Source organism: Gobius niger (genome assembly GCF_951799975.1).
Source record: "Gobius niger genome assembly, chromosome: 8".
In the NCBI taxonomy this organism is placed as follows: Eukaryota; Metazoa; Chordata; class Actinopteri; order Gobiiformes; family Gobiidae; genus Gobius; species Gobius niger.
Window position 1 is genome coordinate 7,141,024 of NC_136859.1, and position 26,541 is coordinate 7,167,564.

The window sequence follows — 26,541 nt, forward strand, 5'->3', positions numbered from 1 at the left end:
GGTGGCTAATGCTAATGGCTATAGAAAAAATACATTAAGCTAACTGTCTGCATCATTGTCTGCATACGCTAGGCTCGAACGCAGCTTCTCCTTTTTATTTTTAAGACTTAGCTAAATTAACAGCAGCAGAAATACAACACTTTTTTTCTCCATCTCTTGCAGATAGTCCAGGCTGCTCCCGACCCTCTGAAAAACCAGTGAAAAACAGCACAGCGCCCCCTGTGTCCACCTCCAGGACCAACAGGGAGCCAGCACACAGCACAGAGGTACGTTTGAGTTCTTCTTTTTTTCTTTCTTTTTTTTTTTTCACTTACAAAAATAGTGTTATCACAGTTGCACAGATTTGGTGACACAATAAGCAACATGTTTTTTGTAAAAAGCCCATCACACCGCCCACACTGCACGGCATAACCCTGGTTTTGTGTGAGTGGAATCCTGTTTTTGTCCTAGTTTTCACATATATGAGTCCAGGTGTTATATTAGTTGGCTGAGCTTAGTTGTTGCTGGAGGAGGCAAAAAAAGGTGTTTGTCGCCATCTGCTGGCAAGGGATTGCTTCAACAAAAATTGAGACCAAAAATGTAAAAAGATTTGAAGAAAATGGAAAAGCAGCACATTTTTGCATATTTTCACTTCATCAAGAATGTCCCAAATATTATTGAGATATTCATTTTTGTCAATAGCCTCCACTTGTTTCAACACGGTGCTTTTGGTGCCTGTTCAAAGCCAAGGTACTAGAATCACAATAAGCACAAGGTTTGGGATGTACAAGCTTATAGAACCTCCAGAATTCAGTCGCTGAGCTGTGACTAATGGAGGCTGCACTGGCACTAATTCGGACTTGGGGACGGGCGCTGGAGTGACCAAAATAATCCTTTTATTGTTTTCCAATGTGGCTTTAGGATCTGGCAACCCGAGTTGTGGAGCTCGAACACAAACCGAACCAACATAGAACATAACAACATAACAACTTTAACATCCACATTTGAATACCGGTAAATCATCAATCACCTGACATACTTTTAGGCCGGGTTTTGTAATAACACCACATTTGTTACAAGAGTTCAAAACACAATAAGCACATTTTGTTTTATGTTTGGTTACTACACTCTATCAAGCTGTTAATAATACTCTAGTATTGGGCTGCATAATAAATCACAAAAAAAAACTGTATCGGAATATTAGGTGACTCAACAACCGTATCGCAAGAAGCCACAATATCAGTCTGAGATTTTCGTCTTCTTTTGGTCCTGATGTAGTGTTTTTTGTAAGTCTTCTTTTGACACAATTTGCAGAAAAACTAGCTACTTATTTTGTGTTTGTTGTGTTGAAATTGTCGCAATAATATCGTTATTGCTTTTATTGCACAGCCATTATTTTTTGATAGAGGACCTCCTTACATATCACATAGTGTTACTTCATTATCGTGCAGCTCTACTCGAGTACAGTGATCCTCAGCTGGTGGGTCGGGTCCCAAAAGTTGGTCATGGGAACCTTTTCAGTGTGTCTATTCAAGAGAACATTTTTTTTGTATGGAAACACCACACAGTCTGCTAATTTTAATGTTATTGCTGTTTTTATCATAATTTCAGTCCTAAAGCGACTTTACAGAGTTTAAAAATGTTAAAACTAAGTATTTTTAAAGGGGCTAGATGCAAGTTAGCCATTTTGTGCTCACTACTGCCACCTCTGGTCATATGTGTAACTGCAGCTTCTATATTAAAAGAATAGGCCACCGTTTTGACATACTGAGATATGTTCTTACCTTAGCTTTGACGAGTTCTTTAGGACCTGTTTGATCTTCACCCGTGCCTTCAGTCACGTAAACACAGCGCAGACGGCGTTAGCATTTAGCCTCTCCCTCTCTCCTCTATAGCTCCAAAACAGGTCAAGATAGAAGCTACCAAGCTCTTCCACGTTTTCCCTATTTAAATATGGTTACGTGAAGTGTTCCACTACAAAGTATAATTACACAAAATTAAACAATCTGGATTTTCTAAGCGGATAAAAGGGGGAAGTATATTGTAAGGCGTAATAATACCAGGAGTAATTTGGCATCCGCACAGTAAAGTGAAGATTACTGCGCAGATTTCGAACTACTCCTGGTATTATTACGCCTTACAATATACTTCCCCCTTTTATCCGCTTAGAAAATCCACATTGTTTAATTTTGTGTAATTATACTTTGTAGTGGAACACTTCACGTAACCATATTTAAATAGGGAAAACGTGGAAGAGCTTGGTAGCTTCTATCTTGACCTGTTTTGGAGCTATAGTGGAGAGGGGGAGAGGCGTCACATAAAATACAACATTTTGTACGATAAATGACAAATTACATTTTTATTTTTGTCGTGGCTTGTATTCTTAGGGTAATGATGAGTCCCGAAGCCTAAAGCATGTGCACGGTTTCACTAAAAATTGTTAACATGAATAAGCACATTAAGAGTTACCATAGAAACACTGTGAACTATCCCTGTGTCCCTGTGTCTGTTTGAGGTTAGGCTCCGGTCGGCTTTGTAAATGCTTAAAAATGATCAAATATTTACAAATGCTTCAACCCCTTACCTCCCACCTGAACCGAGTACATTTTCTCCAGTTTGGCTTTACCCCAATCCAAAAGCTTCTGGAAAAAAAGCTGTGAAAATAGCAACAAAACTGAGACGAAAACAATGATGGATTTGTGACAAAAAAGTGAGAAAACATTGACAAAAAAAATGACAAAGTGTGACAAAAAAATGACAAAATGTGACAAAAAATGTGACAAAAAAATGACAAAAATTTGATTAAAAATTTATGAAAAATGACAAAAATGTGACCAAAAAAATGACTAAAAATTGATAAAAAAATGACAAAAAATGACAAAAAAATGATAAAAAATTGATGAAAAATGACAAAAATGGGACAAAAAATAACAAAAAAAAATGACAAAAATTTGATAAAAATGTGACAAAAAATGACAAAAATGTGACATCAAAATGACAAATGTGACAAAAAATATTACGAAAATGTGACAAAAAAATGACAAAAATTGATAAAAATGTGACAAAAAAATGACAAAAAATTGATTAAAAATGACAAAAATGTAACCAAAAAAATGACAAAAAATTGATACAAAACTTACAAAACATGACAGAAATGTGACAAAAAATGACAAAAAAATGACAAAAAAAATGACAAAAAATTGATGAAAAATTACAAAAATGTGACAAAAAATGACAAAAAAATGATCAAAATTTGATAAAAAATGCCCAAATACCCAACAAAAAAATCTGACGTGAGGAAAAAGATCCCCTCGGTTCAGGCGGGAGTTAAGAGGTTTATAGAGTGCACTCATCATAAAGTATCATACATTTTATTGCATTATAAATATTGCTAAATACAGCACATTATAACAAAATCCACTTTATTCCACAATGTCCTAAAGTCAAGCCTTTTGTTCTGTTTTTCTTGAATTATCAGGGGGAAACTGCACTCCACTACCCCATGGTGGCAGTCTTTAAACATAATGGGACCCCGACCTAAGTAAACATGTAATAATACAGTATAATATAATCCTTCGCCTATCTCTTTGAGCTCATGGAGATTTCCTTTAAGTTGATCTGTTATAACTGTAACCTGGATCAAGTGCTATGTAGGGATTAAACTCGGATTAACAAGGCACAGAGATCCCCCTTTCTTTATGGCTTTATACAAACGGGTCAGAAGCATTGTGGGATGAAGCTGGAAAAACAAACACATTTTGTTAAACAGGGGCTAAGTCTGGAGTACTTGATATATAGACACTGACCGGAGACATTCCCCTCACCTGTCAGTGGTCGTAATGTTTCGGCTGATCCTCCCTGAGTCTTATGACGGTCATGAGGCGCTGGGGGGGAGTCAGTCATGCATCTCACATCAACCTCTCTGTTCAGGTCTATCCAGAGTTTTCACTTTAGGAATGTTTTATGATTTCTTTGTTATGGAAAAAGTAGGTGTTGGAAAATATCTTGATAGTGCTCTCTTTGTGTAGAAAGTGAACTGTAGTTTCCTGTAGAAGAAGGTCAGAAAGGGCCTGTAACTCTATCAACTGAGGACTGAGGGATTGAAACCAGTAAGAACTTTGCCGTTGAACTTTCAGTTTCATTGGCCTGCAATAGAAATACAATCATGCATTGAACACCCTTATGAACTATACTAAGAATAGATAAAAGTAAGGTGGGGCTGAAAAGGCATTAAAAACTACGAGGAAGGCACTTCTCTTTGGTCCTCATGGCGAGAGCTGTCATTGCTGCTATACCACCCCCTGGTGGCAAGGGGCGACTCCAAAAATAAACTTTTTAAAATGGATTCCAATGGACACTTTACACCTCCCAAAAACAGCTTCAAAGTTTGGCTCCAAAATTATTATTATTATTTATTTTATTTTTTTCTAAAGATCGCTGTGATACATGTGAGAAGGGTGTCATGTTTTTAACCACACTGTTTTTTGTTTTGTGGAATTAAAAAGTTTAGGCTTTGATTGACAGGCCCTGGAGCACAGTGGGCTGTTAGGAACATACTCTGTAGGAGGAGCAAGGTGTGCCATCTTATTTTCACAAAAACACAGGGCCAATACCAGTGGTGGAAAGTAACAAAGTAATAAAAAGTACAAGCACAAGTAAATAGTACAAATTATTGGTACTTTTACTTTACTTAAAGGGACTATACAGAGTTTAAAAATGTTAAAATTCTGTATTTTCCTCCCCCTACATGTTCCAGCCATGTCCTAATGTAGAAGCTAATGTAGAGCTCAGACCTGTTCACCACAACTGCCTCTAATCCTGCACTGTCACTCAAAAAGGTGTTAATTCGGGTCCAAAGTGCCGTCATGCACGAGCTTAATATAGCGGCTGCAGTTACACGTATGGCCTGAGGTGGCAGTAGTGAGTATAAATTGCGAATTTGCATCTAGCCCCTTTAAGTAAATTTTATGAGGAATATTTTTTACTTCACTACAGTGACGTTTTTTATTTTTAAAGTGACCTCTCTACGATGAACTTTGTTTAGTCCGGGTTTGGATCTGGTTTTCTTCCTGTTTTTGGTTTGATTCAAATGATTTAAAAAGTCCTGCATATTAAACTTACTTCAGTACAGTTTTGGTCTTGTATCTGCACTTTTACTTAAGAATGTATACTTCTTCCACCACTGACCATTACCATGAATGGGGCTGAATGGCGATAATGCATCTCCAAATATTAGATCTATGGTAAAAAGTGGGTAAACAAGATATATTTCTCCCAAGTGCACAATACCCAGATACTAAAATAAACAGTTACAGGCCTTGTATGCGACACCTGCATTTATTCTCACTACCCTGGTACTTAAAGTTGCTACATTTTTGACACTAACATCACACATATTAATGTCGTTAATGTCGGTCGAATTGGAAACATGTTGGCTGATATCCGTTATTCCTCTAGTGTTACGGTATCACAAACGGAGCCACAGCGGTTCTAGAAAGCGCCCAAGCGTTTGGAATGTAATTGTAAACGCTAACAGAGCCTCCATAGTCACAGTAACCTCATTATGGATATACTGTGGGCGGGGCTTATGTAAAGAAGTGTCTCATCTCTCCGCCAGTGTCCCGTTTAATCCATCCATTCAGCATCACATCATCCTCGCTCTCTCCTCCTCCTACTCCTCCGCCTCTAAATGCTTCCCAATTGTCGTTTTGGTGTTGGTGGTCTCAGTCCTCTGCCCGCGCTGGTCTTGTCCCGGTTCAGACATGGATTCTCTCGGGAGCTGGACTGTCTCGTCGCGGGGAGACAAAAGAGTGAGTTTATTTTGACCGCGTACGGCTGCCAGGCTTTCTGGTTTAGTGGGTCAATGCGTTGAGTGGGATTATCTCTTTCACGGTTGTGGGATTTTTACTATAATAGAAACTCACATGAGGGATTTGTCGTAATAGAATCGGAATTGTACTTTTACTGGTCTCCAATCGGAAAAAGATCTGAAATTGTTGAAGTAGTAAAATGTCTCCTATGCAACTTAGGGCGACCCAAGTTCAGTTTTAGGGCTGTAGTGCCTTTTTTAACCCACTAAGAGCCTCCGACATTTGAGTCTTCTCTCTAATATGAATGTGTTTATAGTGTGTACCATGAACTGAATCTTGATTTTGAAATGTAAATGTAAAATTTCATGGCAATGTATAAAAAAGTACTTGTTTTTTCTCTCTAAAAATCATTCATCATCCACCATCTTTCACTTAAATCACCTTGATCAGAAACTTGATTTGTATAGTTTTCTCAAGTTTACTTTTAATGTATTTAATAATTATTTCTAAGTTATTTCTGTCCTTGACGTGTACAAAAACCACAGACACATCTTATTGTTTAAAATAGTGGCTTGTGAATCAGGTTTGGAAGCTGTTGTATTGAGGTGCAGAGTGGTAATCCTGTCTCCTGCCTCTCGGTAAGGGGGGAGTTCATGGGTTTAAGTCCTGATCTCTCTGAGGACAGGGTGCATATACGTCCTGGTTGTGTTCAGGAAGTCTCTGTGAAAACAAACAGGTTCGATTTCATGGTTTAGTTTAGTTTATTTAATCAGGACAATGTGCAGTTACATTAAAAAGATGTCTTCACCAGATTTAGCACTATGCTAATTTCCATCTGTAGACCACATGAAGACTTGAAAGTCTCCATGTGGTCTCCTAGAGGTCTCTGCAGTCTTAATACTATTTGTTTTTCTCAACCTGAGAGACGTTTCTGTGATGTCCCTGCATTGGTGTCTCCAAGGACACACCAATCACACTGTAATTGGTTAAATTCACCTGTCTTTAACACGCTGATCAATACTGTATGAAGAGTGAATGGAGCCTGTGTCTGATCTGCATTAAACATAACAGAGCTATAATATAGAACAATCTCTACAGACTGAAAAATAACAATATAATATTGTACTGCACAGACTTGGTGGATATTGGCAAGGTTGATACAAAAAGGTAGGTACAAAAGCGCTATATGCATTTTGGTTAATCTCTGTCAGATGGAAGGCTTCAATGATTTGGTGGCCCGATATTGTGATAACAATTATTTGCCCAGCCGATATATTGTGGCATTAACCACCCACATGTCTAATTACTGTAGTCTAACATATGTATGTCTCTTGTGTTTGTGGCTGTAGCTGGCGGTAGTGGACGGTCTGAATCCGAGCGATGAGTCCACAGACACCGAGGACAGCACGGAGGAGGAGCTCGGGGTGTTGGACGAGCAGCGCAGCGTCCTCATTCACCTGCTGTCCCAACTCAAACTGGGCATGGACCTCACCCGGGTACGGAATAAAGCTACCAAATCTTAAAGCGTGTGTGATCAGGCATCGTTTTGTACATTTTGGAGGTTATAAGACACAAAACATTACATTTTTGTTCAAAAGAGTGACTTCACATTGTTGGAGGGCCCTGGGGAAGCTTTGCATTGTTTGTGAAGGGCAGGACTAGAGACAATCCTTGGCGTATCTTTGTTTGGAAGGCACTGACCTTGTAGAGGATGCTGTAGGATTTATTGGACCATAGCACTGAAAGCTTTGTCAGTTTTCCTTCTATTCCACCTCTACTTGTCACGCTTTAACCAGTTTAGAAAGTTCACCGACTGGAAAGGGTGGAGATTCCAGACTCAGACTTGATATAGAACTCAAGTCTTGTTATTCCTGCTTCCTCCTCAAACCTGTTCAGTGTCTCTGGTTTAACGGCCCTCTCCCTCCCGTCCTGCAGGTGGTGCTGCCGACCTTCATCCTGGAGCGGCGCTCGCTGCTGGAGATGTACGCGAACTTCATGGCGCACCCCGACATGTTCCTGTCCATCACCAGCGGCTCGACTGCAGAGGAGCGCATCGTCCGCTTCGTCGAGTACTACCTCACAGCGTTCCACGAGGGGCGGAAAGGCGCCGTGGCCAAGAAGCCCTACAACCCCATCCTGGGAGAGACCTTCCACTGCTCCTGGAACGTACCGCGGGACCGAGTGAAGCCCCTGCGCCACCCCTCCGCCCCGGGACAGACCGGCAGCGGCGGTGGCAAGGGCGCAGACTGCTACCGCGTGCGCTTCGTGGCCGAGCAGGTAATCACATCTTTATTTCTCATTGGGGGTGGGAACATCTGGATACCTCACGATTTGATACGAGATACATGGCTCACGATAACAATAGTGTCACGATACGCCAATCCCACGATAATCGATATATTGCACAAAAATATCCTACAATACATCACGATTTTTTAAAACATGCGATCCTGATCATGATCCATACTGAAAATGTGTCTTTAGATCGGTCAGTGACTTCAGTCGCATTTAAATAAAGAAAAAAACATTGTCCTATTTCTAAAGGAATAAATCAACCCCAAATTAATCATATCTCTATTTATAAAAACTATCATTAAAAGCAATATATTTGTGTGACAGTTTGGTTGAAGTGCTTCAAGGAACAGGCCACCGTTTTTCCATACTAAGATATGTTCTTACCTGAGCTTGAACAAGTTAATACGTACCTGTCTGGTCTTTGTGCGTAACCGTGGAAAAGCGCGGTAGCTTCCAACTTGACCCCCATTTGGAGCTATAAAAATATGCAGAGAGAGGCCAAATGCTAACAACATCTTTGGTCTTTTGCGTGACTGAGCGCACGCACAAAGACCAGACAGGTACGCATCAACTCATCTAAGCTCAGGTAAGAACTCTTAGCATGGAAGAACTGGCCTTTTCCTTTAACATTGTAGCACTGCCCTCTATTGGCAGCACTACTGATTTCTTTATCATTATTGGCCTCTATTCACTGAAAACTGTGGTGCACCGCTACCTCATTAATATGCATGACATCAGACATTAATATGCGAGACGTCATCAAAAGTAGTGATATCGGGAAAAAAATATCAGTATCGTGTCGCCCTGCAACATAATGCGATATATCGAAAAAAAACTATATATTGTCACACTTCTCGTTATGGTACTATTTTATTTATTGGACATTTTAGACCTTTTTTAGCATGTTACAATGTCCCACGTCAAACCATTGCTTGGAGAGTTGATTTTAAGTTCTACAGTGTTGCTCATGCTTACCCTATGCTCATCCAACATCTAGGAATCACATTTCTTACCGTAAAGCAAGATTAGTACTATGCAAAATCGAGTTTTGGTCATGTCACAATGTTTAAAAACAGACCTGGAGCTGTGTTTTGCCCCACTTGCCCATCTTTGAGAAATGAGTGAGGGAGGAGTGGGAGGGGCTTGTGGGAAGATGTCTTGGGATTCAGGATGTGAAACTGTTTAGGATAATTATTGTATTTTCTAACCAACAGAGTGCACAATTGTGATAAAGATGTGTTGAAAATGATTTCTTCTCCTCAGGTTTCTCACCACCCGCCCGTGTCAGGGTTCTACTGCGAGTGTCCGGAGAAGCGCATGTGTGTGAACGCGCACGTGTGGACCAAGAGCAAGTTCATGGGCGTGTCAGTGGGCGTGTCCATGGTCGGAGAGGGTAAGCAGCTACGCACTCAGAGGCCCCGTCCCAATACTCGCACTTCCACCCTCGCGCCCCTCATTTGCGTGTTCCCGATGATGGGTGCGAGTGCGTAGGGTGTCCCAATCTTCCAGAGGGGTCTTTGGCCCCGCCCCCTTTGCACCCCTGATCCACAGCCCGCATCCAAGCGGACTTTCACGAAGCATATTGCCCATAATTCTTTGCGGTACAGACCAAAGAGACAGAAAAATGGCTGCATCCGTGGATCTTGCGCTGAAAAAAAAATACTTCTCTCATGCAGTATATGTGTAAATACAATTAAGGTTTGCTATGTTACTTGGAAAGAAGCATAAATATCTGATGAAGCACTACGATGATTTGCGCACCGGTATTTACGGACATTATGCAACAATTTCAATACTTTTTTTTGTGCTGTCATTCATATAAATCCAATTTCAGCTTTTCACTTCAACAAAACTTAGGATGTATAAAAACATAAAACTTATCAGATACTAGTTAGTTACGTTTTCAAACATTAGATATTATATAGGCCAAAAAGGGTTAAAAAAATGACCATGAGACTTCAGTTTAGGTCATTGGCTGTAGTTAATATCGACCAGACCAGATAGTGAGGGAAAGAGTGATGCTGACTGTATGAAACAAACAGATAGATATAGAGCTGAGTGCATGTCCCATTTCCACGCTCTATAATAAATCCATATGAGAGGGAGTTTATAGGTCACTGGTCACACAGGCAGAACAGCTGTGCACCGGCTCACTCCCCCCAAGCCCCTCCAGGTCAACTCCCCCCAGGTTTAACCCTCTGTTTCTGCTGCTGCTGTGGACGTATGAACAGGAAGATTTGGATTTCCCCCCCCCCCTTTTTGCAAAGAATCCCAAAACTGAGACTTGGTGAAGACAAATTAGGTCTAAATCAGAAAGTCATTCCCTAAAACTGGCCTGCTTCATAAGATATAGGCAGTCTAGTGTGGCTCAGTCTGTCGCCATGACCTTTAACAAAACTTATACTTACATGCAGTCCATTTATGAAAAAGTGGGGATAATAGTAATTGCAGTGGTTTCACAAACATTGATACTGGAGATGCACCTATCCAGTTTTGTTGCTTCTGATACCAATACTCAGGGTTTCAGTATCTGTCGATTCACCTGCCGGGTCTAACCTTACTCCTTATTTATACTGTATCTTCCCCATAGGAGTGCTGTACCTTTTGGAGCACGGGGAGCAGTACATCTTCACGTTGCCCTGTGCCTACGCCCGCTCCATCCTGACCGTGCCGTGGGTGGAGCTCGGGGGCAAGGTCTCCATCTCCTGCCCCCAAACCGGCTACTCCGCCTCGGTCACCTTCCACACCAAGCCCTTCTACGGAGGCAAGGTGCACAGGTGAGGGACACGAGAGCAGCTAAAGTCACCTTCTCTGAGAATTTAGCCACGATATAGTGTTGTATTGTTTCCCAGAGTGACTGCAGAGGTGCGACAAAACCACACAGGGGCGGTAGTGTGCCGAGCACAGGGAGAGTGGAACGGCATGCTGGAATTCACTTACAGCAGCGGAGAGACCAAAACCATCGACACCAACAGACTGTCAGTGACCAGGAAGAGGCTCCGAGCCGTGGACAGGCAGGGCCCCGACGAGTCACGGTCAGTGTCGCTCAGGGAGACTTTGTCCACTCACTTCTATTGTACTTTATATCTGTCTAGCATTCAAATCCTTTACAGCACAAGGCCAAAATTCAATTGATTCCTCATGAATCATCTTTTAATATAATCTTACTTCCGCGCCAAGGTGAACTTGATGTTTTGGTTTGTAAAAGTAGCTCAGTGGGTAAAAAAGGTTGGAAACCCCTGCTCTAAAGGCTGTATTTTAATATTCTTAAAGGGAGTATAACACAAAATTGACTTTTTAGAGCTTTTTACCATGTTACTTTGTTGTTCTCTCACTCTCATACCTGGAGCTGTGTTTTGACCCACTCACACACCTCTTTGCACCCAAAAAGTTCTGTCTGAGTTCCTACGTATTCAGTAAATGCTCTCCTCACGTCTCAATCTCTTGTTAAGCTTAATCCTTTCATCGCAAAGTAAAGTCACAGTGACCACATGAACTACTTTTTTCCCTTCTTCATTGAAACAGCTGCACAGCGGAGAGGAGGAAGGGCAGGAGTGGTGAAAATCAGGGAGTGAAACTACTGAATATTTAGTTTCAGCTGTTTTAGATCAATATGGCATTTTCTAACCAACTGAGAGTTAGAAAGTGATAAAGATGTGTTTGATATCATTACCAAATACGTGCAAAAAACGTAATACCACCTCTTTAAAAGTTCTGGGGTAAATTCCACTCATTGCCCTGATACAGAGAGGTTCAGCTTCCATATGAATCTATGTGTAGGCCTGTCACGATAACAAAATGTTGAAATTTTGCGCTAATACTGGAGTGTAAGGAAAGTCCAGATTAACAGGACAGCGTTAACGATGTCTTAAATGGTCCAGTTTCCATATATGAGTTCCACGATTAGGCAGGAAGTAGTAATGGCACAGACCTAAACCCAGGCCAACTTCCACACACAACAGCTCCCTCAACTGTCTATAAATAGAACTACAGTAGTCCATAATACAGTATGTTGCAGAAAACGACCTCTATGAGAGCAGTTCAAGTCTGTAACTAACCTAATGTTGTGTGTCAGGCGTCTGTGGAAACACGTGACGGAGGCTCTGAGGGCAGGAAACATGGACGAGGCCACGGAGCACAAGCGCCACCTGGAGGAGAGGCAGAGAAGTGACGAGAGGCAGAGGACGGCCACAAAAACAACCTGGACACCCAAGTACTTCAGCAAACAGGTCAGTGATCGAACCTAAGAGGAGACACTGCAGGAAACACTCAGATATTTTACATTTTACACTAGGAATATACATGGAAATACGTATGAACCAGAAAAGTTTCAAATTGACATCTCTGATTTGTCTTTTCTTTGTCGCTTGCAGTGTCTTATTGTCAGCTTTTTCTATTGATTTGTTTTCTCAGGGCGAGGGCTGGGTTTACAACAGGCCTCTGTGGGAAACTCACTGACAAAGACTGAGCACAAGTACGAGCAGGAGGCAGACTGGGCTGGACTCAGCGGACCTAAGGAGAGATCCTCACGAAACCCGGAAGTGCCAAAGACCAGGAAGTAGCTCAGATCAATCAAACGGGAGCACACGACTGATAGACTCTTTTAAAGCGGAACTCAGTAACTTTTTACCTTATTAAAAACAGTACGTTGGTTAAAGGAGTTGATTTTTTGGGGGCCGAATAAATCATCCTGCATCTCCCCCTGAAGAACAGACTTGCAAGTATGAGCGTCACTGATCTTCTGCCCTTGTTGCATCGGTTCTTCAGAGAAAGCAGCGCATTATGGCCATAACTAAACACAAGCGCGAGATGGTTTTATGTCTTGATTTGGACTAAAAATCAAAACGAGAACAACAGTTACTAATATAACTACAGTTCTATGAATATGAAAAGGAAAGTAGAGCTGAAATACATAAACTGTTGACACAATCCCTCCCTCTCATCTTGTTCTTTTTACAGTAATGGCCGCCCTTTGTTTATTTAGGTGCCTGACTGTGAAGGTCTGCAGCCAGAAATCAAACAGAAGGAATGTGTGTCTTGAGTAGAGGTGCACCGATCAGGATTTTTGGAAGCGATCACGCAAATTTCGATTGGCCGATACCGATCACATGGTTTTAATTGGTTACAGAGACACAAGGCAGAGCACACAGCCTAAACACAGTTGAGATAGGAACTACATTGTTGTTTTGGGCTCTAACTTTGGACAGTATTGGAAGAGAGAGAAGAGGACTAGGAAATAACAGCCCAAAATGTAGACTGCAACTAAACTGATTTAAGGAAGATAATGAAAAAATCCAAAGAAAGAAACGGACAAAAAAACAAAATAAAGTAGAAGAAACTGAAAAACCAAACTCACAGACAGGGCTCGGACATGAAGAGAATGAACTGACAAAGAACAAGGGAAACGATAAAATGTGGCACAGGTGAAACACATTAGGGCGGGGCAGGAAATGAACACAAGGGATTTTTGCAAGGTTGGCAGTGTACGGGAACAATTATTTTTGCTCAAGCACATCAAAGAGCACATTTTCACAGTGAAATAACACAGGACAGGTTTCACGGGCCCCTGCCTCTGACTGTAGTTTCCAACACTTTCACAAAGCAGATACACATATTCACACATATTCGGTGGATGCAGAGGTAAATGATGGCACATTGTCTCCTTTACCTCCTGTTAGAAGTCCCATACTCAGACACTTTTTGGTCCTGAACCTTCATTATGCTTTTGTCTTAAAGCATAGTGGGTTAGTTTTGTTGTTTTTTCTAGTTACACGATATTCTGGAAACAAATAGACCCGCCAGACGCGGAGGGATACAGTCGGCACTTAGAGCAGTACATCCAGTACATTTAAAACACGGAGCTATACTGAGGAGTTTTCACCGGATTATCTTTGAAAGAAAGTCTTTGAAACGTGGATTTCACCGATCACACATTTCAGGCCGTGATTAGCTGATCATGACAAGTGACCGATCAGATCGTTGCACCTCTGGTCTTGAGGAGAGTCTTGTGTTGTTTTTAAATGTTTTGATCTCTTAGAAAGAACTGCAGTTTGCCAAAATAGCACAAAGTTAAATACCGTGTACAGGCCGTGCTGTGGAAATTGTGATTTTGTATATTCAGAGCTTTACTGTGCACTTTTCTGTATAGATTCCAGCTTTACCAGAGCTTAAACAAACGCATTAAAGAGCACTTTTCTACACAAGACTATTTACAGTTTCATTCATACACTTTCCATACTTCCATACTATTGATTGGTTTGTCCCTTGTGGGCTACTGTAGATCCATCACATTTGATTTTGATCATTTCTTTGCGATTTTATTGATAGAGAAACTAAACCTATGCAACAGGAGACAGAGGGCGGCCTGGGCTCTTAGAGAAGTCTGTCTTTGTAACAGAAATGAAAACTGAAATAAATAGCTTGTTCTTAATCATGTTTTCATTCTCTGTCTGGTTATTGTCACATTATCACAGCTTAAAGAACTGTTCAAAGATAATGAGCTCAGGAAATATGACACACCTGTGTTTTAGGAAGTACTTTTGTTTACTCTCTGTTGTAAGGTATGTTTGTTTGTACAGTGCAAAACAAACAAATGATAGAATCTATTGGTTTTGCTCAAGTCTTTTATAAAATGTTTGAAGGTGATTATTCTAGTTTATCAAATTTAACTTTATTTATAATGAAATCAACACTGGTGATCAGCAGATAATAATGAATAACGAATAATAAATAACCACGAGTTTATAATTAAGAACTTAAACAATGAAAAACTGTAGGTACAGGGATCGTAAACTAAAAAGTTGTTCTGGCTTAACTCTTTAAACAGGTGAGTCAGGTGGCACGTTTTATTCGCTCCAAGTTCAGTTCTTTGCTTCAGCCTGAGCCTGTTATTACACAAAACTGCCTCGTCAAGAATTTATTTAGCATGCAATATGAAATAATGATGAACAATTTAAAAACATCAGTGCAGATTGAGACTAAAACCCTCTTGAACAAACACATTATCAGGCGACTGTGAACCTCTGCTCTCCACAGTAAAACACTGTTGGCTCTGAACCAAAGCTGAGTCACTTTGTAGAGTGAACTTCCTGATCAGCTCAGAGCAGGGCGGTTCTCTCCCTCCCTCTCTCTCTCTCTCTGTAAGTTTCTGTTTTGAGGAAGTGAAGTCAGTCTCTTCTCTCAGACACAGAAATGGCGCAGAGCTCTCTGGACTCGGCTCTGAGCTGTTCCGTGTGTTTGGATGAACTGAAGGAGCCGGTCACTATTCCCTGTGGACACAGCTACTGCAGCCTCTGCATCCACAGCCACTGGGACCGAGAGGAGACAGAGAAGCGTCTGTACAGCTGCCCTCAGTGCAGGCAGAGCTTCAGCCCCAGGCCTGTCCCAGTCAAAAACATCATGTTGGCAGGTTTAGTGGAGGAGCTGAAGAGGAGCCGGCTCACAGCGCCCCCTGCTGACTACGCTGCTCCTGAAGATGTGAGCTGTGACGTTTGCACAGGGAGGAAGCTGAAGGCGCTCCGCTCCTGTCTGCAGTGTGTGGCCTCTTACTGTGAGCGCCACCTACAGCCTCATCGTGACTCTGCAGCGCTTCAGAGACACCAGCTGGTGGCGCCCTCCCACACACTCCAGGAGAACCTGTGCTCTGAGCACAACGAGGTGAAGAAGATGTTCTGCCGCACAGACCAGCAGCTCCTGTGTGTGGTCTGCTGCATGGACCAACACAAAGGCCACGACACGGTGTCCACAGCCGCAGAGAGGGCCCAGAGACAGGCACAGCTGCCCAATCGAAGGACCCGACTGCTCCAGAGCCTCCAGCACAAAGAGACAGAGCTAAAGAGGCTCCAGCAGGAGGCCCAGGACATCAGCCGCTCTGCCCAGACAGCAGTGCAGCGCAGTGGGGACAGCTTCAGAGAGATGGTCCTCCTCCTGGAGAAAAGACGCTCTGAAGTGGAGCAGCAGATCCGGTCCGATCAGGAGACCCACCTGAGTCGAGTCCAAGAGCTTCAGGACCAACTGCAGCAGGACGTTACTGAGCTGAAGAGGAGCATCTCTGAGCTGGACACACTGTCCCTCACAGTGGACCACAACCAGTTTATACTGCGCTGTCCCCCTCTGTCCACACACACCGAGGAGACAGAGTCCAGGATTCAGACCGGACCAAGACTGGACTTTGAGGACGTGACCAGAGTCGTGTCTGAGCTCAGGGACAAACTGCAGCTCCTCATGGAGTTTAAACTGTCCCTCACTGAGCCCATCACCAGAGAGGACTTCCTCAGATACACACGGGACATCACTCTGGACCAGAACACAGCAGATAAACGTCTGTCTCTGTCTGATGGAAACAGAAGAGTTACATGTGTGTCTAAACAGGGTTATCCAAATCACCCAGACAGATTCAGTGTCCTTCAGGTCCTGAGTGGTGCGGAGCTGACGGGACGCTGTTACTGGGAGCTGGAGTGGAGCGGGTTTGTTTACGTAGCAGCTGCTTACAAAGACACTGAGATAAACTGTTTATTTGGACAAAATGATAAATCCTGGGCCTTACTCTGTGAGGACTCTGGTTACTCATTTTATTATAACAAAGTCGGGTTGAATCTCTCAGGTCCTGTCGGGTCCAGAATCGGGGTTCACCTGGACCACAGCGCAGGGGCTCTGTCCTTTTACAGCGTTCAGGACCAAACCATGAAGCTCCTGCACAGAGTCGAGACAAAGTTCACTCGGCCTCTACACGCTGGAGTCTCTGTTTATCTTAATTCTGCATCTGCACATTTTCTTAAACTGAAATAAAACTGTAAAGTTCCAGACAATGATAACCTACACACTAGTTTTATTTTGTATATCTTAAATTTGACTAGTTTAAAATGTCTTTTTTAGGGCCGTTAAGAAAAAGCATCTTATTCTCATGTCATTTTGAAATAATGTCTTTCCCTCTGAAGTATCTGAAAACAGTAAAATTATACTTTCTAAATTCTCTGTACTTAATGAGGGAATTTCTTTTTTACAATGTCTTTTTCATTTCTAAACTGCCACTAAAACTGGCTTCAGTTCATTTTCCAGGAGTCATTTTTCAGGACATGACCCACAGTTTGGGAAACACTGACCTTGAGGACGCCTGAAGAGAACAGATCTTTTATATGTAAATGTTTCTATCTTTATTATAAATGTTCTATCTCAGGTTATTGTGTTTGAAACTCTAATGGTTGAAGTAATGTAATATAAAAATGAAATAATGTGTGGAAGTGAACAGTGTAAATATATTGTGCCTTAATAGAAGACATTTCTGGATGATGTGGTATAAATGAATGTTCTCATCGCTCTAATGTCGGTCATGTTTCGTCGTTGTGAACTTTGAACTTGGTATTCACACGTGGTTTGCTGTAAACACGGGGTTTGGCTCAATAAAAGTTTGTGGAAGGGATTTTTTTTTGCCGACATTTTGTTCAGACGTTCATCAGAGGGAGAGAAAATGGAGACAAACCGTCCCCAAGTATCAGAACTATTCAACATTAGGATAAGGTGTGTTTAATTTGGTCCAGCTTCTACATTTGAGTTCCACAATCAGGCAGGAGGTAATAATGACACAAATCCACAATCCACAGTCTCACACAATCAAAAAACTGTTTGGCTTAAACTCAGGCCGACTTCCACACACAACAGCGCCCCCTTTGTCTATGAATAGAAACACAGTTGTTCATAAGCGACCAGGTGAGCAATAGTAAGGTGCATTATAAAGGAAGGTTATGAAATCGCACTTTAAGGCCAGGTAGGGCAAAGTGCAATATTATAACTGCACTTTATTCAGGCCGAACAGGAAATGTGCAAGAGAGACTTATTAAGTATATGGCCGAGGTGTAATAGTTACTGCAGAATATTACAGTAAAAGAGCCTCTGTGAGTCTGTAACTAACCTAATGTTGTGTGTCAGGCGCCACCTGGAGGAGAGGCAGAGAAGTGACGAGAGGCAGAGGACGCCCACAAAAACAACCTGGACACCCAAGTCCTTCAACAAACAGGTCAGTGATCCGACCTAAGAGGAGACACTGCAGGAAACACTCAGATATTAAACATGTGGGGCCATTTTTCTGTCTTATTGTGTAAAATTTCACCAGGAACCAGAGAAATTGTGAAATCCTCATAACAGGAAACTTTATTATGGCCTTGATTTTTATATTTACAGATTTATGTCAGAAATTGTAACTTCAAATGCATTTTTCTCTGTTTGCAGCGACAACATTTCCAGCTGAAGTTGCCGCTACAGACGCCAAACGTTCCAGTCTTGTTCTATACAAGAGTTTGAAGATTTGTTTTGCAGAGATCCATTTCCAAGCCTGGATTTGTGAGCTTTGGTTGCAACAATTATTGGAAATTTTTTGTAGTTTTAAGCTTTAAATGCCTTATTCTTATATGAAAATATGAAATGATGAAACATTTGCAATATATAGAGACAGGAAATATGTAGGAAATATCTCTGAAAGAACTGCAGTTTGACAAAATAGCACAAAGTTAAATACCAAGTACAGGCCGTGCTGTGGAAATTGTGATTTTGTATATTCAGAGCTTTACTGTGCACTTTTCTGTATAGATTCCAGCTTTACCAGAGCTTAAACAAACGCATTAGTCTTAAAGAGCACTTTTCTACACAAGACTATTTACAGTTTCATTCATACACTTTCCATACTTCCATACTATTGATTGGTTTGTCCCTTGTGGGCTACTGTAGATCCATCGCATTTGATTTTGATCATTTCTTTGCGATTTCATTGATAGAGAGACTAAACCTATGCAACAGGAGACAGAGGGCGGCCTGGGCTCTTAGAGAAGTCTGTCTTTGTAACAGAAATGAAAACTGAAATAAATAGCTTGTTCTTAATCATGTTTTCATTCTCTGTCTGGTTATTGTCACATTATCACAGTTTAATGAACTGTTCAAAGAAAATGAGCTCAGGAAATATGACAGACCTGTGTTTTAGGAAGTACTTTTGTTTACTCTCTGTTATAAGGTACGTTTGTTCGTACAGTGCAAAACAAACAAATGATAGAATCTACTGGTTTTGCTCAAGTCTTTTGTAAATTGTTTGAAGGTGATTATTCTAGTTTATCAAATTTAACTTTATTCATAATGAAATCAACACTGGTGATCAGCAACGGCAGAATAATGAATAACCACGAGTTTATAATTAAGAACATAAAAAATGAAAACTGTAGGTACAGGGATCATAAACTAAAAAGTTGTTCTGGCCGAACTCTTTAAACAGGTGAGTCAGGTGGCACGTTTTATTCGCTCCAAGTTCAGTTCTTTGCTTCAGCCTGAGCCTGTTATTACACAAAACTGCCTCGTCAAGAATTTATTTAACATACAATATGAAAGATTCCACCTGAGCATAATGATGAACAATTTATAAATCTCAGTGCAGATTGAGACTAAAACCCTCTTGAACAAACACATTATCAGGCGACTGTGAACCTCTGCTCTCCACAGTAAAACACTGTTGGCTCTGAACCACAGCTGAGTCACTTTGTAGAGTGAACTTCCTGATCAGCTCAGAGCAGGGCGGTTCTCTCCCTCCCTCTCCCTCCCTCTCTCTCTCTCTCTCTCTGTAACTTTCTGTTTGAGGAAGTGAAGTCAGTCTCTTCTCTCAGACGCAGAAATGGCGCAGAGCTCTCTGGACTCGGCTCTGAGCTGTTCCGTGTGTTTGGATGAACTGAAGGAGCCGGTCACTATTCCCTGTGGACACAGCTACTGCAGCCTCTGCATCCACAGCCACTGGGACCGAGAGGAGACAGAGAAGCGTCTGTACAGCTGCCCTCAGTGCAGGCAGAGCTTCAGCCCCAGGCCTGTCCCAGGCAAAAACATCATGTTGGCAGGTTTAGTGGAGGAGCTGAAGAAGAGCCGGCTCACAGCGTCCCCTGCTGACTACGCTGCTCCTGAAGATGTGAGCTGTGACGTTTGCACAGGGAGGAAGCTGAAGGCGCTCCGCTCCTGCCTGCAGTGTGTGGCCTCTTACTGTGAGCGCCACCTACAGCCTCATCATGAATCTGCAGCGTTTCAGAGACACCAGCTGGTGGCGCCCTCCCAAACACTCCAGGAGAACCTGTGCTCTGAGCACAACGAGGTGAAGAAGATGTTCTGCCGCACAGACCAGCAGCTCCTGTGTGTGGTCTGCTGCATGGACCAACACAAAGGCCACGACACGGTGTCCACAGCCGCAGAGAGGGCCCAGAGACAGGCACAGCTGCCCAATCGAAGGACCCGACTGCTCCAGAGCCTCCAGCACAAAGAGACAGAGCTAAAGAGGCTCCAGCAGGAGGCCCAGGACATCAGCCGCTCTGCCCAGACAGCAGTGCAGCGCAGTGGGGACAGCTTCAGAGAGATGGTCCTCCTCCTGGAGAAGAGACGCTCTGAAGTGGAGCAGCAGATCCGGTCCGAGCAGGAGACCCACCTGAGTCGAGTCCAAGAGCTTCAGGACCAACTGCAGCAGGACGTTACTGGGCTGAAGAGGAGCATCTCTGAGCTGGACACACTGTCCCTCACAGCGGACCACAACCAGTTTATACTGCGCTGTCCCCCTCTGTCCACACACACCAAGGAGACAGAGTCCAGGATTCAGACCGGACCAAGACTGGACTTTGAGGACGTGACCAGAGCCGTGTCTGAGCTCAGGGACAAACTGCAGCTCCTCATGGAGTGTAAACTGTCCCTCACTGAGCCCATCACCAGAGAGGACTTCCTCAGATACGCACGGGACATCACTCTGGACCAGAACACAGCACACACATATCTGTCTCTGTCTGATGGAAACAGACGAGTTGTTTATGTGTTTAAATCACATGGTTATCCAGATCACCCAGACAGATTCAGTTTCCTTCAGGTCCTGAGTGGTGAGGAGCTGACGGGACGCTGTTACTGGGAGCTGGAGTGGAGCGGGGCGGTTTACGTAGCAGCTGCTTACAAAGACACTGAGAGAAACTGTGTATTTGGACACAATGATAAATCCTGGGCCTTAATCTGTCGTGACTCTGGTTACTCATTTTATTATAACAAAGTCAAGTTGAATCTCTCGTGTCCGGTCGGGTCCAGAATCGGGGTTCACCTGGACCACAGCGCAGGGGCTCTGTCCTTTTACAGCGTTCAGGACCAAACCATGAAGCTCCTGCACAGAGTCCAGACAAAGTTCACTCGGCCTCTACACGCTGGAGTCTGTGTTTGTTCTGGATCCACTGCACATTTCTTAAACTGAAATAAAACTGTAACGTTCTAGACAATGATAACCTACACACTAGTTTTATTTTGTATATCATAAATGTGACTAATTTAAAATGTCTATTTCAGGGCCGTTAAGAAAAAGCATCTTATTCTCATGTCATTTTGAAATAATGTCTTTCCCTCTGAAGTATCTGGAAACAGTAAAATTCTATTTTCTAAATTCTCTGTAACTTAATGAGGGAATTTCTTTTGTACAATGTCTTTTTCATTTCTAAACTGCCACTAAAACCGGCTTCAGTTAATTTTCCAGGAGTCATTTTTCAGGACATGACCCACAGTTTGGGAAACACTGACCTTGAGGACGCCTGAAGAGAACAGATCTTTTATATGTAAATGTTTCTCTCTTTATTATAAATGTTCTATCTCAGGTTATTGTGTTTGAAACTCTAATGGTTGAAGTAATGTAATATAATAATGAAATAATGTGTGGAAGTGAACAGTGTAAATATATTGTGCCTTAATAGAAGACATTTCTGGATGATGTGGTATAAATGAATGTTCTCATCGCTCTAATGTCGTCCATGTTTCGTTGTTGTGAACTTTGAACTTTGTATTCACACGTGGTTTGCTGTAAACACGGGGTTTGGCTCAATAAAAGTTTGTGGAAGGGATTTTTTTACTGGCGACATTTTGTTCAGACGTTCATCAGAGGGAGAGAAAATGGAGACAAACCGTCCACAAGTATCAGAACTATTCAACATCAGGATAAGGTGTGTTTAATTTGGTCCAGCTTCTACATTTGAGTTCCACAATCAGGCAGGAGGTAATAATGACACAAATCCACAATCCACAGTCTCACACAATCAAAAAACGGTTTGGCTTAAACTCAGGCCGACTTCCACACACACAACAGCGCCCCCTTTGTAGAAACACAATAGTTCATAAGCGACCAGGCGAGCAATAGTAAGGTGCATTATAAAGGAAGGTTATGAAATCGCACTTTAAGGCCAGGTAGGACAAAGTGCAATGTTATAACAGCACTTTATTCAGGCCAAGCAGGAAATGTGCAAGAGAGACTTATTAAGTATAGGGCCGAGGTGCAATAGTTACTGCAGAATATTACAGTAAAACAGCCCCTGTGAGTCTGTAACTAACCTAATGTTGTGTGTCAGGCGCCACCTGGAGGAGAGGCAGAGAAGTGACGAGAGGCAGAGGACGGCCACAAGAACAACCTGGACACCCAAGTCCTTCAACAAACAGGTCAGTGATCCGACCTAAGAGGAGACACTGCAGGAAACACTCAGATATTAAACATTTTGGGCCATTTTTCTGTCTTGTTGTTTAAAATTTCACCAGGAACCAGAGAAATTGCGAAATCCTCATAATAGGAAACTTTATTATGGCCCTGATTTTTATATTGACAGATTTATGTTAGAAATTGTAACTTCAAATGCATTTTTCTCTGTTTGCGGCGACAACATTTCCAGCTGAAGTTGCCGCTACAGACGCCAAACGGTCCAGTCTTGTTCTATACAAGAGTTTGAAGATTTGTTTTGCAGAGATCCATTTCCCAGCCTGGATATGTGAGCTTTGGTTGCAACAATTATTGGCAATGTAGTTTTAAATGCCTTATTCTTCTAAGAAAATATTAAATGATGAAACATTTGCAATATATAGAAATAAGAAATGTGTCAGAAATATCTCTTTGAAAGAACTGCAGTTTGCCAAAATAGCACAAAGTTAAATACCGTGTACAGGCTGTGCTGTGGAAAATGTGATTTTGTATATTCAGAGCTTTACTGTGCACTTTTCTGTATAGATTCCAGCTTTACCAGAGCTTAAACAAACGCATTAGTCTTAAAGAGCACTTTTCTACACAAGACTATTCACAGTTTCATTCATACACTTTCCATACTTCCATACTATTGATTGGTTTGTCCCTTGTGGGCTACTGTAGATCCATCGCATTCGATTTTGATCATTTCTTCGCGATTTCATTGATAGAGAAACTAAACCTATGCAACAGGAGACAGAGGGCGGCCTGGGCTCTTCGAGAAGTCTGTCTTTGTAACAGAAATGAAAACTGAAATAAATAGCTTGTTCTTAATCATGTTTTCATTCTCTGTCTGGTTATTGTCACATTATCACAGTTTAATGAACTGTTCAAAGATAATGAGCTCAGGAAATATGACAGACCTGTGTTTTAGGAAGTACTTTTGTTTACTCTCTGTTATAAGGTACGTTTGTTCGTACAGTGCAAAACAAACAAATGATAGAATCTACTGGTTTTGCTCAAGTCTTTTATAAAATGTTTGAAGGTGATTATTCTAGTTTATCAAATTTAACTTTATTTATAATGAAATCAACACTGGTGATCAGCAACGGGAGAATAATTAATAACCATGTGTTTATAATTAAGAACTTAAGCAATGAAAAACTGTAGGTACAAGTATCGTAAACTAAATTTTTTTTCTCGCTGAACTGTTTAAACAGGTGAGTCATGTGGCACGATTTATTTGCTCCAGTTCTTTGCTTCAGCCTGAGCCTGTTATTACACAAAACTGCCTGTCAAGAACATATTAAACATACAATATGAAAGATTCCACCTGAGCATAATGATGAATAATTTATAAATCTCAGTGCAGATTGAGACTAAAACCCTCTTGAACAAACACATTATCAGGCGACTGTGAACCTCTGCTCTCCACAGTAAAACACTGTTGGCTCTGAACCAAAGCTGAGTCACTTTGTAGAGTGAACTTCCTGATCAGCTCAGAGCAGGGCGGTTCTCTCCCTCCCTCTCTCTCTCTGTAAGTTTCTGTTTTGAGGAAGTGAAGTCAGTCTCTTCTCTCAGACGCAGAAATGGCGCAGAGCTCTCTGGACTCGGCTCTGAGCTGTTCCGTGTGTTTGGATGAACTGAAGGAGCCGGTCACTATTCCCTGTGGACACAGCTACTGCAGCCTCTGCATCCACAGCCACTGGGACCGAGAGGAGACAGAGAAGCGTCTGTACAGCTGCCCTCAGTGCAGGCAGAGCTTCAGCCCCAGGCCTGTCCCAGGCAAAAACATCATGTTGGCAGGTTTAGTGGAGGAGCTGAAGAAGAGCCGGCTCACAGCGTCCCCTGCTGACTACGCTGCTCCTGAAGATGTGAGCTGTGACGTTTGCACAGGGAGGAAGCTGAAGGCGCTCCGCTCCTGCCTGCAGTGTGTGGCCTCTTACTGTGAGCGCCACCTACAGCCTCATCATGAATCTGCAGCGTTTCAGAGACACCAGCTGGTGGCGCCCTCCCAAACACTCCAGGAGAACCTGTGCTCTGAGCACAACGAGGTGAAGAAGATGTTCTGCCGCACAGACCAGCAGCTCCTGTGTGTGGTCTGCTGCATGGACCAACACAAAGGCCACGACACGGTGTCCACAGCCGCAGAGAGGGCCCAGAGACAGGCACAGCTGCCTAATCGAAGGACCCGACTGCTCCAGAGCCTCCAGCACAAAGAGACAGAGCTAAAGAGGCTCCAGCAGGAGGCCCAGGACATCAGCCGCTCTGCCCAGACAGCAGTGCAGCGCAGTGGGGACAGCTTCAGAGAGATGGTCCTCCTCCTGGAGAAGAGACGCTCTGAAGTGGAGCAGCAGATCCGGTCCGAGCAGGAGACCCACCTGAGTCGAGTCCAAGAGCTTCAGGACCAACTGCAGCAGGACGTTACTGAGCTGAAGAGGAGCATCTCTGAGCTGGACACACTGTCCCTCACAGCGGACCACAACCAGTTTATACTGCGCTGTCCCCCTCTGTCCACACACACCGAGGAGACAGAGTCCAGGATTCAGACCGAACCAAGAGTGGACTTTGAGGACGTGACCAGAGCCGTGTCTGAGCTCAGGGACAAACTGCAGCTCCTGATGGAGTTTAAACTGTCCCTCACTGAGCCCATCACCAGAGAGGACTTCCTCAGATACGCACGGGACATCACTCTGGACCAGAACACAGCAAACACATGTCTGTCTCTGTCTGATGGAAACAGAAGAGTTGCTAGTTCGTTTATATCACATGGTTATCCAGATCACCCAGACAGATTCAGTGTCCCTCAGGTCCTGAGTGGTGAGGAGCTGACGGGACGCTGTTACTGGGAGCTGGAGTGGAGCGGGGTGGTTTATGTAGCAGCTGCTTACAAAGACACTGAGAGAAACCTTTATTTTGGAGACAATGATAAATCCTGGGCTTTATGTTGTCATAACTCTGGTTACTCATTTTATTATAACAAAGACCAGTTGAATCTCTCAGGTCCGGTCGGGTCCAGAATCGGGGTTTACCTGGACCACAGCGCAGGGGCTCTGTCCTTTTACAGCGTTCAGGACCAAACCATGAAGCTCCTGCACAGAGTCGAGACAGAGTTCACTCGGCCTCTACACGCTGGAGTCTGTTTTGGTTTTGGATCCACTGCACATTTTCTTAAACTGAAATAAAACTGTAAAGTTCCAGACAATGATAACCTACAGAGTAGTTTTATTTTGTATATCTTAAATGTGACTAATTTAAAATGTCTATTTCAGGGGCGTTAAGAAAAGCATCTTATTCTCATGTCATTTTGAAATAATGTCTTTCCCTCTGAAGTATCTGGAAACAGTAAAATGATATTTTCTAAATTCTCTGTAACTTAATGAGGGAATTTCTATTTTACAATGTCTTTTTCATTTCTAAACTGCCACTAAAACTGGCTTCAGTTAATTTTCCAGGAGTCATTTTTCAGGACATGACCCACAGTTTGGGAAACACTGACCTTGAGGACGCCTGAAGAGAACAGATCTTTTATATGTAAATGTTTCTATCTTTATTGTAAATGTTCTATCTCAGGTTATTGTGTTTGAAACTCTAATGGTTGAAGTAATGTAATATCATAATGAAATAATGTGTGGAAGTGAACAGTGTAAATATATTGTGCCTTAATAGAAGACATTTCTGGATGATGTGGTATAAATGAATGTTCTTATCGCTCTAATGTCGTCCATGTTTCGGCGATGTGAACTTTGAACTTTGTATTCACACGTGGTTTGCTGTAAACACGGGGTTTGGCTCAATAAAAGTTTGTGGAATGGATTTTTTTTGCCGACATTTTGTTCAGACGTTCATCAGAGGGAGAGAAAATGGAGACAAACCGTCCACAAGTATCAGAACTATTCAACATTAAGATAAGGTGTGTTTAATTTGGTCCAGCTTCTACATTTGAGTTCCACAATCAGGCAGGAGGTAATAATGACACAA

The 26,541-nt window shown here is 42.4% G+C and overlaps 3 protein-coding genes across 3 annotated transcripts in view; all 3 read left to right on the plus strand.

Moving 5' to 3' along the window:
* The window catches only part of LOC306966535 (oxysterol-binding protein-related protein 10-like), a 37,339-nt gene extending 24,190 nt beyond the window's left edge, over positions 1-13,149 (plus strand). Inside the window, exons 6-13 of the mRNA XM_079561328.1 lie at positions 163-266; positions 7,139-7,285; positions 7,725-8,066; positions 9,348-9,477; positions 10,675-10,861; positions 10,937-11,119; positions 12,160-12,313; positions 12,498-13,149. Coding sequence (XP_079417454.1) covers positions 163-266; positions 7,139-7,285; positions 7,725-8,066; positions 9,348-9,477; positions 10,675-10,861; positions 10,937-11,119; positions 12,160-12,313; positions 12,498-12,542 — 1,292 coding nt within the window. The 3' untranslated portion in view covers positions 12,543-13,149. The remainder of the gene's footprint in view (positions 1-162; positions 267-7,138; positions 7,286-7,724; positions 8,067-9,347; positions 9,478-10,674; positions 10,862-10,936; positions 11,120-12,159; positions 12,314-12,497) is intronic.
* A 2,121-nt stretch (positions 13,150-15,270) lies between these two features.
* LOC306966198 (E3 ubiquitin-protein ligase TRIM16-like) lies at positions 15,271-16,871 on the plus strand (the record flags this gene model as incomplete). The annotated part of the gene is made up of 1 exon (XM_079560871.1): positions 15,271-16,871. Exon 1 carries the CDS (start codon positions 15,276-15,278, stop codon positions 16,869-16,871), a length of 1,596 nt encoding a protein of 531 aa, XP_079416997.1. The 5' UTR covers positions 15,271-15,275.
* Positions 16,872-19,708: 2,837 nt separating this feature from the next.
* LOC306966814 (uncharacterized protein) lies at positions 19,709-26,080 on the plus strand. Its single transcript, XM_079561630.1, has 3 exons — positions 19,709-21,308; positions 22,460-22,547; positions 24,123-26,080. The coding sequence occupies exons 1-3, from the start codon at positions 19,732-19,734 to the stop codon at positions 25,743-25,745; spliced, it is 3,288 nt and encodes a 1,095-aa protein (XP_079417756.1). The 5' UTR covers positions 19,709-19,731; the 3' UTR covers positions 25,746-26,080.
* The last annotated feature ends 461 nt before the right edge of the window (positions 26,081-26,541 follow it).

Coding starts and splice junctions, on each gene's coding strand:
- LOC306966814 (XM_079561630.1), top strand. CDS start 19,732: ATGGCGCAGAGCTCTCTGGACTCGGCTCTGAGCTGTTCCGTGTGTTTG. Junction 21,309..22,459: donor TGTTCTGGATCCACTGCACA/TTTCTTAAACTG, acceptor GTTGTGTGTCAG/GCGCCACCTGGAGGAGAGGC. Junction 22,548..24,122: donor CCAAGTCCTTCAACAAACAG/GTCAGTGATCCG, acceptor TTGAGGAAGTGA/AGTCAGTCTCTTCTCTCAGA.